The sequence below is a fragment of the Labeo rohita genome, chromosome 23 (assembly GCF_022985175.1).
Source record: "Labeo rohita strain BAU-BD-2019 chromosome 23, IGBB_LRoh.1.0, whole genome shotgun sequence".
Lineage (NCBI taxonomy): Eukaryota > Metazoa > Chordata > Actinopteri > Cypriniformes > Cyprinidae > Labeo > Labeo rohita.
This window is the reverse complement of record NC_066891.1, coordinates 12,910,655-12,925,406: the sequence shown is the minus strand read 5'-3', so window position 1 is coordinate 12,925,406 and position 14,752 is coordinate 12,910,655. Positions and strand designations below refer to the sequence as shown.

Here is a 14,752-nt window from a genome sequence, read left to right as displayed (position 1 = left end):
CAATCTTAATCACAATGCTTTATCCCCATCTCCCCCCTATGGATCAGGACCTTTCATTTAGTGGGAGACTGCGTTGTTTGGCCAATGGATTAGTGCCAGAGAGACAAAAAAAACAGGGGAGGAGTGAAAGAGGTTTCAGACTGCACTTTAATGTCCCATCATCCACTCCTACTCTCTAACTCGCATTGTAAAATCACAACTCCACAATATATATAATTACCTCGTGCAGGAAAAAAAATGTGGTATTGGCCCAAAAAGTATTTAAACACTGTATAGCCACACTTTAAGTGAGTTTCAGCTTCAGAAAGCATCTGAAATTATGTTGAACCACCTGGTGTCAAGGTTATTTCTAGTGTATGAAGTCCACAGGTATAGTTCATCAACTGTGTTCAAATAAGCCTGACAATCATAAAGTGTTCACATACTTTTGAAATAAATTTGATATGCATTTTATAAATTAAATGTTTTATAAATTATTTATTTACATGAATGCCACTTGTTTTGAAATTGTATTCATTAATGCATTTGAATTTCTTTTAATTTAAAATGCCTAAAAGTACTCTTTGGCTTTGTTCATTTGAAGTCATCACAAGCAGGATAAATCTTTTGAGCTATGGCTGTATTAGAATAAGATTTTAAATTAATTTAGGGTCTTGTAGGGTTTTTTTAAAAAAAACATCAAGATTGTAGTATTCTTCTTCATATTTTTTTCTAAACTTTGTATGGGTATTTGCTGTGGCACAGAGGTCACAGCCATGACCATCTGCCCTATGGGAAAATGCAGCCATCCTCACATGCCTTTTCATTTTCGCTAGCACATTTCTCCTCTGTGCCTTCTCATCTGTTTTCAAAAGATATGTCGACAGCAGCTGACATCTCTGAAATCGTTCCCTTATTTCAGCCCTGCTGAGTTCTGCACAGACGGCTGATGTATTGGCACTGAACAATGCCAAAGACTCTGTTAAAACATCTTGTGTAGTTTGTACAACTTCTGTGGGTAGTAAATAGACAGTTTTATCAGTATCTTGCTGAGTTTGCAGTGGCATCAAATATATTTGAACACTTAGATAAAAACTTTGTAATCATTTACCTCATAATTTTAACAAAATATAGATCTAACACCTTTTTTAGCCCGAGATTCAAGATGAATTCAACACTACAATAAGCTACAGGTATTTTTCATAATGTTTTAAAAAATGCTCTTGACTGCACAGCTTGAAAGCCTTCTGTGCACTTGACTCCCTTCATTCAGTCCTTTCCTCATCTTCAGCCCCTCAACATGTGGAACTATGTGTCATTCCAATGTCCAGCTGACCCACAAGAGCACAGGGAAAGGGGTCACTCAAGAATAAGGCCTTGTTCACCTCCTCTGTTTTGGTTTAGTCCCTCACCCACTTTCTCTTTTCCCCCTCACTCTCTCTCTCTCTCTCTCTCTCTCACTAGTTTGGCCCCAGCTGTCCATCAGCCCCCCGCAGTTCTCCCAGCTGTCTCGGCTCTCTAAACGAACAGCCTCACAACAATGCAGGTCAGAGGTCGAGAGAAAGAACACACTGCACTTACAATAGACCAGTGGCGCCCGCTAAAACAATCGCTCCCTTTTTCTCCTTCACTTCTCTCGCCTTGCCAAGGCTGGAAAAGACAAACCTTTGGAGCGGTGGATGAGGCGGGGTCCACTTCAGGCAAAACACCCTCTGAGGCACCCATTCTCATCTTAGTGCCGCTTCCAACAATAAACACACGTTCACACACCGCTTCTCTGGCTTGTCACCCCATCATCCCTCTGATTGTCTGTTTGGAGAGGCATCACATTGTCCAGTATGAGCACAGAGCTAAAGTCAACGATCGCCCTGTACTCCAGTCATATAAAGGTTTCAGTACAGCTATGTGACGTTACCGGAACCATTAAAAATACATTTTTCACACTCATTTTGTTTTTCTCTATACATCATTAACCCTCTTTTTGTGTGCTTTTGTTTTGTTTTGTTGTTTTCCCCAACCATTTTGGCAATGAAAAGGCTGGGAAAACACAAGTGAGAGTGAAAGGGGATCCCATGACACAGTCACCTGTTCCACAGCTATGTGTTCCCATGGCTCCACATGCTCCACTGACTCCCATGCCCATCATAACACTAATATTAATCACTAAAATGGCTATTATACATACGATTCAACATCACTTTACCAAGTCAGTGATTGCAATATACGCAATATATATAATTTTTAGGGCTGCAATGATTTCTCAGCATAACTTGAAGTCATTGCTAGGTAACCCTAACATTTGTTTGCATTATTGCAGAACAGGTCATTGTTATTAGGGGATGTTTCGTTATTATTGGTAGTATATTGTAAATATTATTCTTATTTACTACTCATTTGAACCCTTTTACCATTTTTGTAAAATACTATTATTACAAACAATATTATTTATTTATGCTTTTTATTAAGTATATTGTGGTCAAGATCTCATCTATTATATAAAGGAACAAGTTTAATTTCACCAGAATATCTTTATTTATATAGCCTATATGACGCACTCTGCATGTTGTTGTGAGTTTGGGTTATTATAACGTTCATCTGGGAACGCAATGTGCCCTATTTCATCAGATTTGTAAGGTAAATCACTTAAAAACCTACCAAACACAGGAGAATATGTCAATATATTTCTCAATATGCTAACGTTACCTGTGCGTCGCGATTTTAAAATAAAAGTTTAAACCCTAACTCTGAGTTTACACGTTTTGATGTCCACATATTCAAGAAATTACAGTGGCTGTAGCTTTTCTATCATAAACAAATGGCCAAATATTAAAGATTAAGTTGACATTTGAATTAAATGTTTGTTGAGTCAATATTAAACAAGGATTAGATGCACAGTAAAGTGTAAAAACGATTGCCTTTCTGCAGGCATTTGTTATAATGTGTAATGTACATTAACTCTACTGTTTATAATACATTATGTATTTGAACTGTTTTGTTCAATAATTACTTGCTTTGATACTTTATTTGATCTAATTATTATTGCTTCATTGCTATTATATATGTATTTGAAGTAATTTTAAAGATTATTGTTCACTAGGTCTATTTAATTTATTAATATATTATTTAAATTATTCAGATTAATCATTTGAATAATCAACAGATTACTCGATTACCTAATTAATCGTTAGTGACAGCCCTAATAATTGTATTTATTTTTATTTAATTTTATCTTATTTTTCTAGGAAGTCTATAAATACATTTGGTCACACATTAGAGAATATTCAGCATGTCTGAGACATAAGTATTAGGCATAACAGTGCAAATTTTAATTATAATGCCAAAAAAAAAAAAAAATTAAATACTGCATTATTTTAAAATGCACTGTATTTTTTAAATGTCTGGTTTCACTGTAAAAAATGATAACTTCAGCATTTTAAATGCAAAATGAAGAGTGAACTGAATAAAAAGCAAAATGAAGAAACAAAATAGTGTCATATTATATAAGAATATTTATTTATTAAGTGCGAAACAGGTAAATATTTACAAACGCTTGACCAAAATTACAAACATTGTGGAGAATGACAGAAAAAATACTTTAAACTGAATGAATTCCAATAAATAAATTAGATACTTTATGAGTATTGGTAGCAGTGACTGGCAGTGTACCAAAGAACCAATAAAAACAGTGCTGACAAATTGCTTCGAAACATACAATTGTCATCAAAATAAATATTAAATACAGTCATAAATAAATGCATTTGTTATGGCAGATGTAGTGTACTAAATTTGTCCTTTTCCTTCATTCTTTCTTTTATTTATTTATGTTTTGTGTGTTTCGTTGAGTGGAAAATCAGCATCTGGTTGAACAGTGCCGAAGATACTGAGCTTCCTACTCTCCATATGCGTCTAAAAACTGTTCAGTCAGTTTTGGTGCACTTTTATGGCATGTGCACCAAAGTCGTCATCCAGTTTGAGGTGGAGAACATTAAGTTTATACAGCATACAAATCCCAGAACACTTAAAATAACATTTAAAGAAGTAACAAACTCAGTCATGACAAAAACAAGAATAAATTAACGAAAAATATGCATCTCTTTCTCAGTACTTCAGTTGCCACAGGTAGGTTGCGTTTTAGATATTCTCTCTCTCAGTGACCGCTCTGGTCTCTTTAGGGATCAGACAGGATACATGCAAAGTGTCTCCTTAAATGTGCTGCGCCCCTGGAGGCACACTGAGGAGCAGGAGGCAGAATTGCTGAGTGTCTCTGGTGGTCATATCTATTTATTCACTGTAAATGCTGCCCATCTGTGATGTCACAATGTGCGAAGGGGTATACGGCTCGAAAGCCATGTCTAAAGGAAGCTCGAAACGGGAGCCTGGGAACAGCGGGTGACCCTGAGGTGCTGGAAGACCAGCCAAGGAGGAAGGTGGGTAAGGGTGTGAGGAGATGTAATGGCTGGCGTGAGGTGTAAAGTTCCTCTCAGCCTCGTGTGGCGACGGCTCCTGCTTGAGGGCGAAGTTGCCGCTGATGCTGAGTGGTGGCGTAAGCGGGCCGTCGTAAGGTGGCGTGCCACTGCTACATTCATTGGGTGAGGAGTTCTCATAGTTAGCTCCCTTGAAGCCCTTCAAATGAAGCAAGTGTGAAGCCTCCAATGAGCCATAGGGTGGACTGGGAAGTCCCGGGGAGGGATAGCTAATGGGATGACCCTGTGGACCACCTACTCCTGGAACCCCGCACTTTTCATCCAGTTTGTTGATCAGCACAGACGAGGGTCCGAGTTGGAGGCAGCCAGCCACAAGGTTGCTGGTAGGTTGCGAAAGCCCCTTGCATAGCATCTCCACAAAACCAAGGCTCTCAGGTGACTGCCCGCTCTCCAGAACCTCCGATAGCGCCCAGATGTAGTTGCGGGCCAGCCGCAGGGTCTCAATTTTGGAGAGCTTCTGAGTCTTCGAGTAACAAGGCATGACGCGCCGTAAATTGTCCAACGCGTCATTCAGCCCATGCATGCGCGAGCGTTCCCTGGCGTTGGCTTTGACGCGTCTTGCACGGAAACGTTCTTGTCTGGCTTTGGTCATTTTCTTCTTTTTAGGACCTCTTCGCTTAGGTGCCTTTTCTCCATCAAGACCCACTTCTTCCTCTTCCTCCTCCTCTTCTTCCTCCATATCCTCACTGCCAAGCTCTACAGGTCTCCTGTGCAGCGCATAGTGACCTATCTCAGGCGTCCGGTCACCATCCTGTGAGCTGAGGTCTTCCTCCATCCATCCAAGAGAGCTGACTAGCTCAGTCACATCCCCTGGTTTTCCATAAGGTTTGGTCATCATTGTGATCTGAGAGCAAAGGAGAACGTTTTGTGAGTGCATTCGAATCAAAATAAAAACCAGGACTGAATTGTGCTCCTCACACGAGTTAAGACCCTCATAATGGTTTGACTTGTCAGACAGCACGATTATTGTGATGATTATTATATAGCTTACAGCTCTATAATTCCATTTCTTCTCTCAGTTTTAATGCTCCATCTAATGGCAAAGACTTTCTGCATAAACCATTTGATTTCCGCAGTCATTTTGGAGACGCTGTCCAATCTGGGACACGACTGGATTTAGTCCACAGATAAAGCGCTCGGATTTAATTTGAGGGGAGCCTGTAAACCGGAATCAACAAACACAGGACCAAGCTACACTAATACTACGAGAACAGTTTGAATTTGATTTGATTGAAACACATCAGCATTGTCTCCAAATATGAGTTTTTGTCAGAGATTTGCTGGTTTTCCGTTGATGGATAGCCTGTTCCGTTTGTTTTCCTTTAAAACTCGATAATGCGCTTTTTAGTGAAATGTTTAGTTTCTAATTAAAGTAACATACAGTTTATAAAATTCCATTATTATTATTGGAGCGTGTCATTCATCTTTAAGTTTATAATAATGAATAGACCAGTCGCCACACATTTCGAATAGAGTAAATAATCTGCATTCTGAACAAATACATAAATTTCTATTTAAAATCTTCCCTGATGATTAAATAAAACGGTTCCAAAGTAAATAAGGTGACTTAATTACACTTTTCCGACCAATTTGTATTTAATTACTTTTAAATTTAAAATCTGAACAAGTATGACATGTATAATCGTGACAAAAAAAAGTGATTTTTTTTTAGATTATGCTACCCTGCGTTTAGAGTCAATGCTATTCACATATATGTTTTGCTTTGTTTTTTGCATTTCCGCTTTAGTTATGTTAACATAAGTATCTATAATTATAATTATAATTATCCATAATTATTTTTTTAAAAATGAGGAATTATTAAATTAATAAACAAATTTGTATTATTACGCAGAATTTTAAAATCTGAATCTTGAAGTAAAGCTTGAAATACATGGGTTTCCTACAACTTTGATTAAAAAAGTAACTTTGATATTTTTTTGCACCCCATAAGAGCTGAAAAATAATATACACATATTTATACAAATTATAGTAATAAAAAAGTATTATAAATAACCGTACCTGTTAATGTAGCGCTTGGCCTCACTTCGATAAAACTTAAAAAAGGTGGTCAGAAAGCCTGAACGCGCTGTCAAAATGTTTAAAAGAGCTGCTGTACAAAAAACAAAGTTCCAGACTCCCCGCTGATGGTTTGTGTATGTCAACAGTCCGTCTGCGTGCAGGTCCGTTAGCTCTCCATTGGTGCGTCAGAGCGCGTCGCATGCCTCACTGAAGCGCACTGACTCCCGGCTTTGACTTTCTAGCGATGCTCGCAAGCTCCGCCCACACGCCCCCCACCCATCCAGCTGATCCGAACTCGCGTGGCGCGCTCGTGGCCAAAAGTTTCACGACTTAAGTGTGTGCATTTATCCCCCAGGCTTTGTGTCTGAGGGTGCTCGCATTCGTGGAGGAAACGATGCAGCTACCCTTGCACACTAACCTTATAAATCTTGCAAGGTGAGAGGCTTTGCAATCCATTTGTCATTTGTCAGAGAGAAGATTGGAAATATTTCTAACAGTATTTGGGTCAATGTCGTGTGGCTCATACAAAGGCTATGTATTTTAATCTATTACGGCAAAATGGATTTTCAATGTAGTATGTAGAACATGTTTTTCAATCACTATTTTAGGGCTTTAATTCCTCTTTGGAGGTTATAATAAAGAAGACGTTTCATTAAGGGGTTTTACATTTTTTAAAAGTATACAACAAGAAGTAACCTAATCTAATCTAATTTAATTAACCTTAGTTAATTAAAAAATATATAACCACCTACATTTTTATTGTTGAATTGATGGTCAACTGTACTTTCGTTTACTGGATTATGTAACACACCAGTTGATTTGTAATATTCCAAACTGAAAATAGCCTATCATTGGGGCGCTATCCAAATATCACTCTCCGCTTTTCTTTCGTGACCTAACGTAATTTTCTGCCCCAATAAAGCCCGCTCAGTGCTGGATTAATACCCCTGAGCCCTATTTGGTTTATGGCGAGGTCAAACGTTGGTCTTAACTCTAATTACAGTAGTCTAGTGTACAAAGACGTGCCCGCGTCCCAGTAAATGATTGTGACAGCTTGGTGCAGTGTGAGCAGGTGTGTGTGTTGTTCACCCGTTTCATTCATTCGCTCCGTCCGCTCATTAGCGCCCCTCGGCCCACCAAAACATAACGCTCAATAACTGCTGGATTAATCAAGCCAAAACGGTTTTGTTTCGCTAAGATAACTCACTCAGCCATGCATGCTGCGCCCGAGGGTGCATGGTTGCCCCACGGAATAGGCTTACTCTTTTCTGAAAAGATTTATACTGATTCATATGTAACAGATACTTACCTTATGTTGGTCATCTTTTAATTTTCGAACGTATAATTATGTAAAGAACACGTGATAATATCACAAGAATGTTCGATTCAGAACTTTCTCAACGCTGTGAAGAATGACGTAGGCTAACGTTACATATATCCACATTTATAACGTTCTGGCGGTACATTTAAAATACTTTTTGTAAAAAAAAGTTGACAAAAACCAAATAACGTGTAAACAAGTTTCTGTGAGAAAGTAGCTTATGAGCCCTTTTCACAACACTGTGATGTCGCGTTTCAACGGTCATCAGCATCGTAAATCCTCTAAAGTTTTTTATATTTTGATTTTTTTTTAATGTATGTACATTTATAAAGCTATATTTTGTATTATATCAGCTATATCTGTGGGAGGGATGGTAAATTTGACATCGTTCTCTCTTCTCTTCAGTCTCTCTCAATTTTTTTTTCTTTTTTAAAGTCATGAAAACATTATTGTGGAGTTTTTTTTTTTTTTGCTATTTGTGACCCCGGACCATAAAATATATATTTTTTTCAAATTGAGATTTATACATCCTTTGAAAAATAAATTGTTAGGATAGGACGGTAATTGGTCGAGATACAACTATTTGAAAATCTGGAATCTGAGGGTGCAAAAAAAAATCAAAATATTGAGAAAATCGCCTTTATAGTTGTCCAGATTAAGTTCTTAGCAATGCATATTACTAATCAAACATTAAGTTTTATATATTTACGGTACAAAATCAAAATATCTTCATGGAACATGATCTTCACTTAGTATCCTAATGATTTTTGGCACAAAAGAAAAAATGTTTTGATCCGTACAATGTATTTGCTGCAAATATATAGCCTGCCTGCACTACTTAAGACTGGTTTTGTGGTCCAGGGTCACTTTTGAGCAATTGGGAGTGCAAAAAATATATTTGTGGTACTCTCCCATTCACTGCTGTCAAAGTTTACTCAACTATAAAGACTTAAGCTGTTGAGAAACCCGGAAATGTAGGCCTATTTATTCATGCATTTAATAATTTAATTTAAAGTTTAATTTAAATTATTTCATATTTATTACTCTTTCCAACACAGACTTTTCATCCTTGAAAATTTTAATATCGCATCCACCCTGAATAATATTAATTTATTCACAGCTTTTTGTCTTTAAATATATTTATACCAATATATTAATATTAAAATAAAATAAATGTCCTTTAAAGTGCACTTTTTATACAAGCAGTCACTTGAAGTGAAAAATGTTTTAGTTTAAACTATAGCTGGCCTACATTATTTACATAAGAAAATAACATTTTGTGCATTTTTCAGCATTTATTAAGTTTTGTCCTGTTAAACTGATAAAGTTAGACTTTATTTGACAAAATGGAGCTACATATGAAGAGTTTATTTGCAAAAACAAGATGAGATGTGTATTGTGTTATTTAGCTGTATTTTTTGTCATTTTTACTTAATCAAAATAACCCAACTGCAGTTTGATTGAGATTAACTGGAATGCACAATGAAAAAACACGATTTTTGAAAATTGTTAAAAACTGAGTTATCTGTTTTTGCAAATGAACTCTTCATATTATGTGTTCATACCACAGTAGGGGCTCTATTGTAGTAGTGTGCTATTGACTGTGGGGCTTCAGGTCACACGTGTCCTCACACTGATCCCATTGTATGCGGCAAGTGCGCACATCTGTGGCCTAGACAGTCCGCTCACACTCTTTCAACAAAAACTTTTAGTAACACTTAAAATCAAATGCTAACAGATCAAATAAGTACTACTTTTAAATAGTTTGAAATAGAAACTTGATCCACAGTGATCTAATAACAAAACACATATTTGCTAAGAATGCATTTCTTCTTAAAATCTAATGCCTAACTTATCTCATTATTATATTTTTTATCATTAAAAAATGCATTTTTTAATTGCTAGCCACTGTTTATAATTGATATAGAGATTCACTTAGATAGTTAAACGCTTAACTCAAGCCGGACACTGGTGATTGATAAATGAACAGATGGGCTGAAGTGATGCGTCTGCTGCACCAGTGCTCACGCGCCAGTCGCCTGCCTACCATAATCTCTCGTGCGACAACACAATCAACACAATAGGACAATATCCATACCGCTAGTTCAATCGGGTGACACTTCTTTCCTCTCACACAAAGGGAGGAAGGCTTCCACTTGGCAGCACAGAAATGATATAAAATAGAAAATCCATGCACTGATGAAGATAGAAAGCCTTTGCTATGGTAACACCCAACAATAAATGTCCAATTAATCATGATTAACTTGAAAGAAAACAGTCATAAATATAATCAAGTTTCAAAATTGTTGAAAATTCACTCATTTTCAAGTCACTGAGAAATTTTCAGTTTGTGTGGAGGTCATAGAAAGGTTAACTTAGATGTACATTTACATGCTTAAGTGTGTTCAGAGTGGTGCTGTCCCATATGAACCAGGGATCACATGTGTGTCAACAGTATGTACGCCTAGTAACTGTGTCATGCTTCCCCAAAGATCCCAGGGTAACCCTGCTTCTCCACAACTTTACCTCCCAGGAGTATTTCACAATGCTGTGTCACACCTGCAACCTGTATTGGGAATTGCCGTGCTGAGCCCAAACTCTCCTCCCTTGTGCCCTACCGTCGGACAGCTAACTTAGGGACCGAGGCCTGCTGCATTTTCTAGTCCACCTCAACCAGAAGTGAACACTACAATCACAAGAGACTATTTACTCCTTTTTACCATCTGACCTTAACGCTGCTAGTTTCACGAGGGCTTTCTTAAGCGTTCACGCAGTGGGTCTTCATGGAAAAATCTGTGAATGCTGAGCCACGAGACCAGCGGTATACTCAACAGACAACCTCCTGTTGAGACAGTTTAGAGTTCAAATTATATCCAGAGGAACAGCACACAGAACTCCCATGACCCGCTTCATTGTTTGGAGTGACAGCTCCACTCCCCCAACCCCCTCTGCAGTCCCAAGGAATCACGCTTCTGCAACTATACAGAAAGTAATGATTGGACTTGGATATATTTCAGTGAAACATTAAAATAATACATTTAGGAGCCAAGTGATAATAGTAGTTCACAAATTACAGAATTTCTTAGTAAATATTGTTGTTCAGAGGAGCTTCAGTCCATTGACTAGTTTCACACTCTTGGCGTTTAACAACAGTTGCAGCTGTTTTAAAATATACGACCATTAAAGAGCTTGGGGTCAGTAAGATTTTTTAAAGAATTGAATATTTTTAAAGTAAGGATGCATTCATTTATAGAAGCCCGTTTCCGCCACAATAATAAAAAAAAGGTAATTGCGACTTTTTTTACTCACAGTTGCAAGTTTATATTTTGCAATTCTGACTTTTTTTCAGAATCATGAGATGTAAACTCACAATTGCGAGTTTTAAAGTCAGAATTGCATGATAGCTTACAATTCTGACTTTTTTCTCAGAATTGCGTCATATAAACTGGCAATTGCGAGTTATAAAATCAGAACTGCAAGACATAAACTTGCAATTTTGAGAAATAAAGTCAGAATTGTGAGATATAAACCCGCAATTCTGAGAACATATCACTTTTTTCAAAATTTAACTTTATAATTCACAATTGCAAGTTTATATCTCACAATTCTGAGAAAAAAAGTTGCTAGAAAAAAAGTCTGAATTGCTCATTTTTATCTCGCAATTCTGACTTTATTACTCAAAATTGCAAGTTTATATTTCATAATTCAGATTTTATAACACGCAAAAAAAAGTCAGAATTACAAGTTTGTATTATGCAATCCTGAGAAAATAAAGTCAGAATTGTAAGATAAAAAAATTACAATTACCTTTTTTAATTTTTTATTCAGTGGCTTAAATGGGCTTTCATATATTAACTTGATCAAAAGTGACAGTAAAGACATATAAAATGATACAAAATATTTATATTTCAAATAAATGCTGTTCTTTTTAACTTTATATTAGTAAAAAAAAAATAGTTCACCAGTTTATTAAAATGATTTCTGAAGAATCATATGACACTGAAAATGGCTGTTGAAAATCCAGATTTACCATTACAGGAATAAATTACATTTTAAAATATATTCAAACAGAAAATAGTTATTTTAACAGTTTTACTTTTTTTAACAGTATTACTTAAAAAAAATCTAATAAATGCAGCGTTGGTGAGCATAAAAGATATCTATAAAAGGGTATTTATTTATTTTTTTCTATAATTAGTTCCAATTTGATGTTATAATTATAGTGATCCTAACTGTATTTGTGCCATATAAATATCACACTGGTTTAAAATATTATTTCTGCTTGTTTGAAAATAATCGATATGTAAATAAAAATAAATCTGATATGATGTAATCTAAATAAATAAATACATACATAAATAAAGCAATAAATCTCACAAATTATTATATTACCATAACAACTGCTGATTAACTTCACTGAAGTCATAACATAAAAGTGATTAGCAAAGCAGTGACTCAGTTGTGAACTCATGAGAGAGTTAGAGGTTGTTTCGTTGTCTCTTTAACTGACTTTAACTGACAACCTGTTCATTTGCTCAAGAATCAGACATCATAGCTCATGTATGCTGCAGTGTATGTTGTTGAGTGCTAACAAAATGATACAATATTGGAAAAGTTTTCTAACCTTTAACATTATTGTTGAACATTTGCATTTTTTGTCTCATTTTTTCACTATTTTAGTCACAGTCTGGAGCTTTGCTATAAAGTTTTTGCTGAATGCATTACACCAAAAAGCGTCAAATCTTCAACAGAAACCTGACAAGTCAAAACAGTCTAATCAAGCGCATCCACCCCCTGTCAACACATCAACGACAGTTAGTAGGACGCGTCTCCTTAAGCACACCAGCGGTGACTTAGCAGTTGTTTACTCTAGCTGGCTTGTTGTGATGCTGTTGTAGTTCCCTTGGTTGAGAGTCCTTACCCTGTGCCAAAAAACCCCACACACCCACAACTATTGCCACAAGTGAGTTATCCTTTTTTGCAGTCCCAAGGGACCTGTTTGGAGTGGGAAGGGGGATTCGTCCGCCTCTCTGACAGATGGGTCCTTGTTTCTGTCTTTCTCTCCCTCACTCCCTCTCTCCTGAGCTCAGACACAGACACACTCGCTTAGACTGAGATTGAACGAATACAATAGGAATTAAAGCCATGCACACATGCTCCCTCTATGTCTCCTGAAAGCTGAGCCCCTTGTAATAATTATAAAAGCAGGGGTGTGTTTGGGTGATGGGCGCTGGGCTGTTGGCGAAAACTTTGATAAAAAATTTGGACTTAATGACTTTTTCTAACTAACTTAAAGTTGTAAACAAGCTACTCAACCAAATAAACTCAAAGTACACTTTTAGAAATAAATGTTTAATGTCTTTGAAGAACCATTTTTGTCATAGTGTGAAGGGCATTTTAATAATCTGATGAATGTTTTGCACTACTCAACGTTGGTGAGTAACTACTACAGAGTTGCATAATTTATTTAAAAAATAAACATAACTAATCTGTTACATTTACTGAGAAAAATGTGCAATTAAATTACAGTTATGAAAATGTTAATGATTACAAAGGGAGATTTGATTGATTTCTTTACAAAATTGCATTGACTGCTCTAAAATATGACACACCAATGTTTCAGGAGTTTAGGACACAGAATAGGACATGTTTATTTGATAACTGTTTTATTTCTATTTGGGTTTGTGTATATGCTTTATTTTTCAAATTAACTGATTTCAAAATCAGCATCATAGTTATTAAGCTGTATCTTGTTATGTTATATGTCTTGTTATAAATCTGTATTTAAACTCAAAGTACAAAAGAGGTGCTAAAGTCTGATTTTCTAGTGGCTGTGCTGTAAAATTAAATTATTATAATCTTAATCTAAGTGGATACTGAAAGTATGACAGTAATCAGTGTTGAGTACAACAGTATGGTTAACCCTGTCTGGTTTAACTGTTTCAAAATGATTAACAGTTTAGAAAAATTTAGAAAAACATTTTAAAAAGTAATCAAATGTAATTACTTTAATAATACTCCGTAATTTATTATATTTCCAAAGTAACCTTCCCAACACTAATAACTACACAACACAATTGTCTTTTGTAGAGCTGCTTTTGAGCATTACTGATGATTCAAAATCAAAACTTTTAACTCTATTAAGTCAACATTATACTGACTTGAGCTGAATATTGACACTGTTGTCTTTTTTTAGCATATTTGGTAAAATCTACACTAAACAGAATTACATAGCAACTTATCTCTGAATTAAACTTATTTCATAATTGATAAACTTCACAGTTACTGAAATTAACTGAATGAACACTTGAGCTGAATGACAGTATTTGCTTGTTAAGTCTGACGTCATGCGAAAACAACAAACGGTCGTACATATAAAAAAAATAAATATACAAATTATTAGTGTCTGGGACGCTGTAAACACGCAGACTGTATTGTACACCGTGAGTCTGAAAACGTTTCGCTTAAATGTTTAATATGAATAAACAGTGTTCATAAATGGCTGTTGAGAAAGTATTCTCAATTGAGGCTTGTACCCGGAAACAGCGTTCGTTGAACACATACGTCATCTCTTTACAAGTAAATTGTCTTCGAAGCAGAAATGTAAAACATTTGCCATATTTGAAAAAGTTTACATCAATGATTTTACACTCTAAAAATTACTGGGTTAAAAACATCCCAACTTCAGTTATTTGGCAACCCAATGATGGGTTAATGTTGGACAAAACACATGCTAATGTATCTTGACTCAGATGGTTGGGTTAAATATTTTTACCAACATGCTGAATTGTTTTATTTAACTGTTGTTTAAAAATGATTCTATTGCTGGCTTAAAATTGAGCAAGAACACAAATATAAGAAAAAAATTTATTAGAATTTATTTGGCTGAATACAACATGGTTTACAATACTGCATACATCTAAACTCATTTAACAAACATTTTTTAAAT

At 35.8% G+C, this 14,752-nt stretch overlaps 1 protein-coding gene across 1 annotated transcript; it reads right to left on the bottom strand.

The window, feature by feature from the left end:
- Positions 1-3,473: 3,473 nt before the first annotated feature.
- neurod4 (neuronal differentiation 4) lies at positions 3,474-6,667 on the bottom strand. Its single transcript, XM_051096846.1, has 2 exons — positions 6,483-6,667; positions 3,474-5,307 (listed from the first exon to the last, which is right to left on the bottom strand). The coding sequence occupies exon 2, from the start codon at positions 5,299-5,301 to the stop codon at positions 4,261-4,263; it is 1,041 nt and encodes a 346-aa protein (XP_050952803.1). The 5' UTR covers positions 5,302-5,307; positions 6,483-6,667; the 3' UTR covers positions 3,474-4,260.
- Between the last annotated feature and the right edge of the window lie 8,085 nt (positions 6,668-14,752).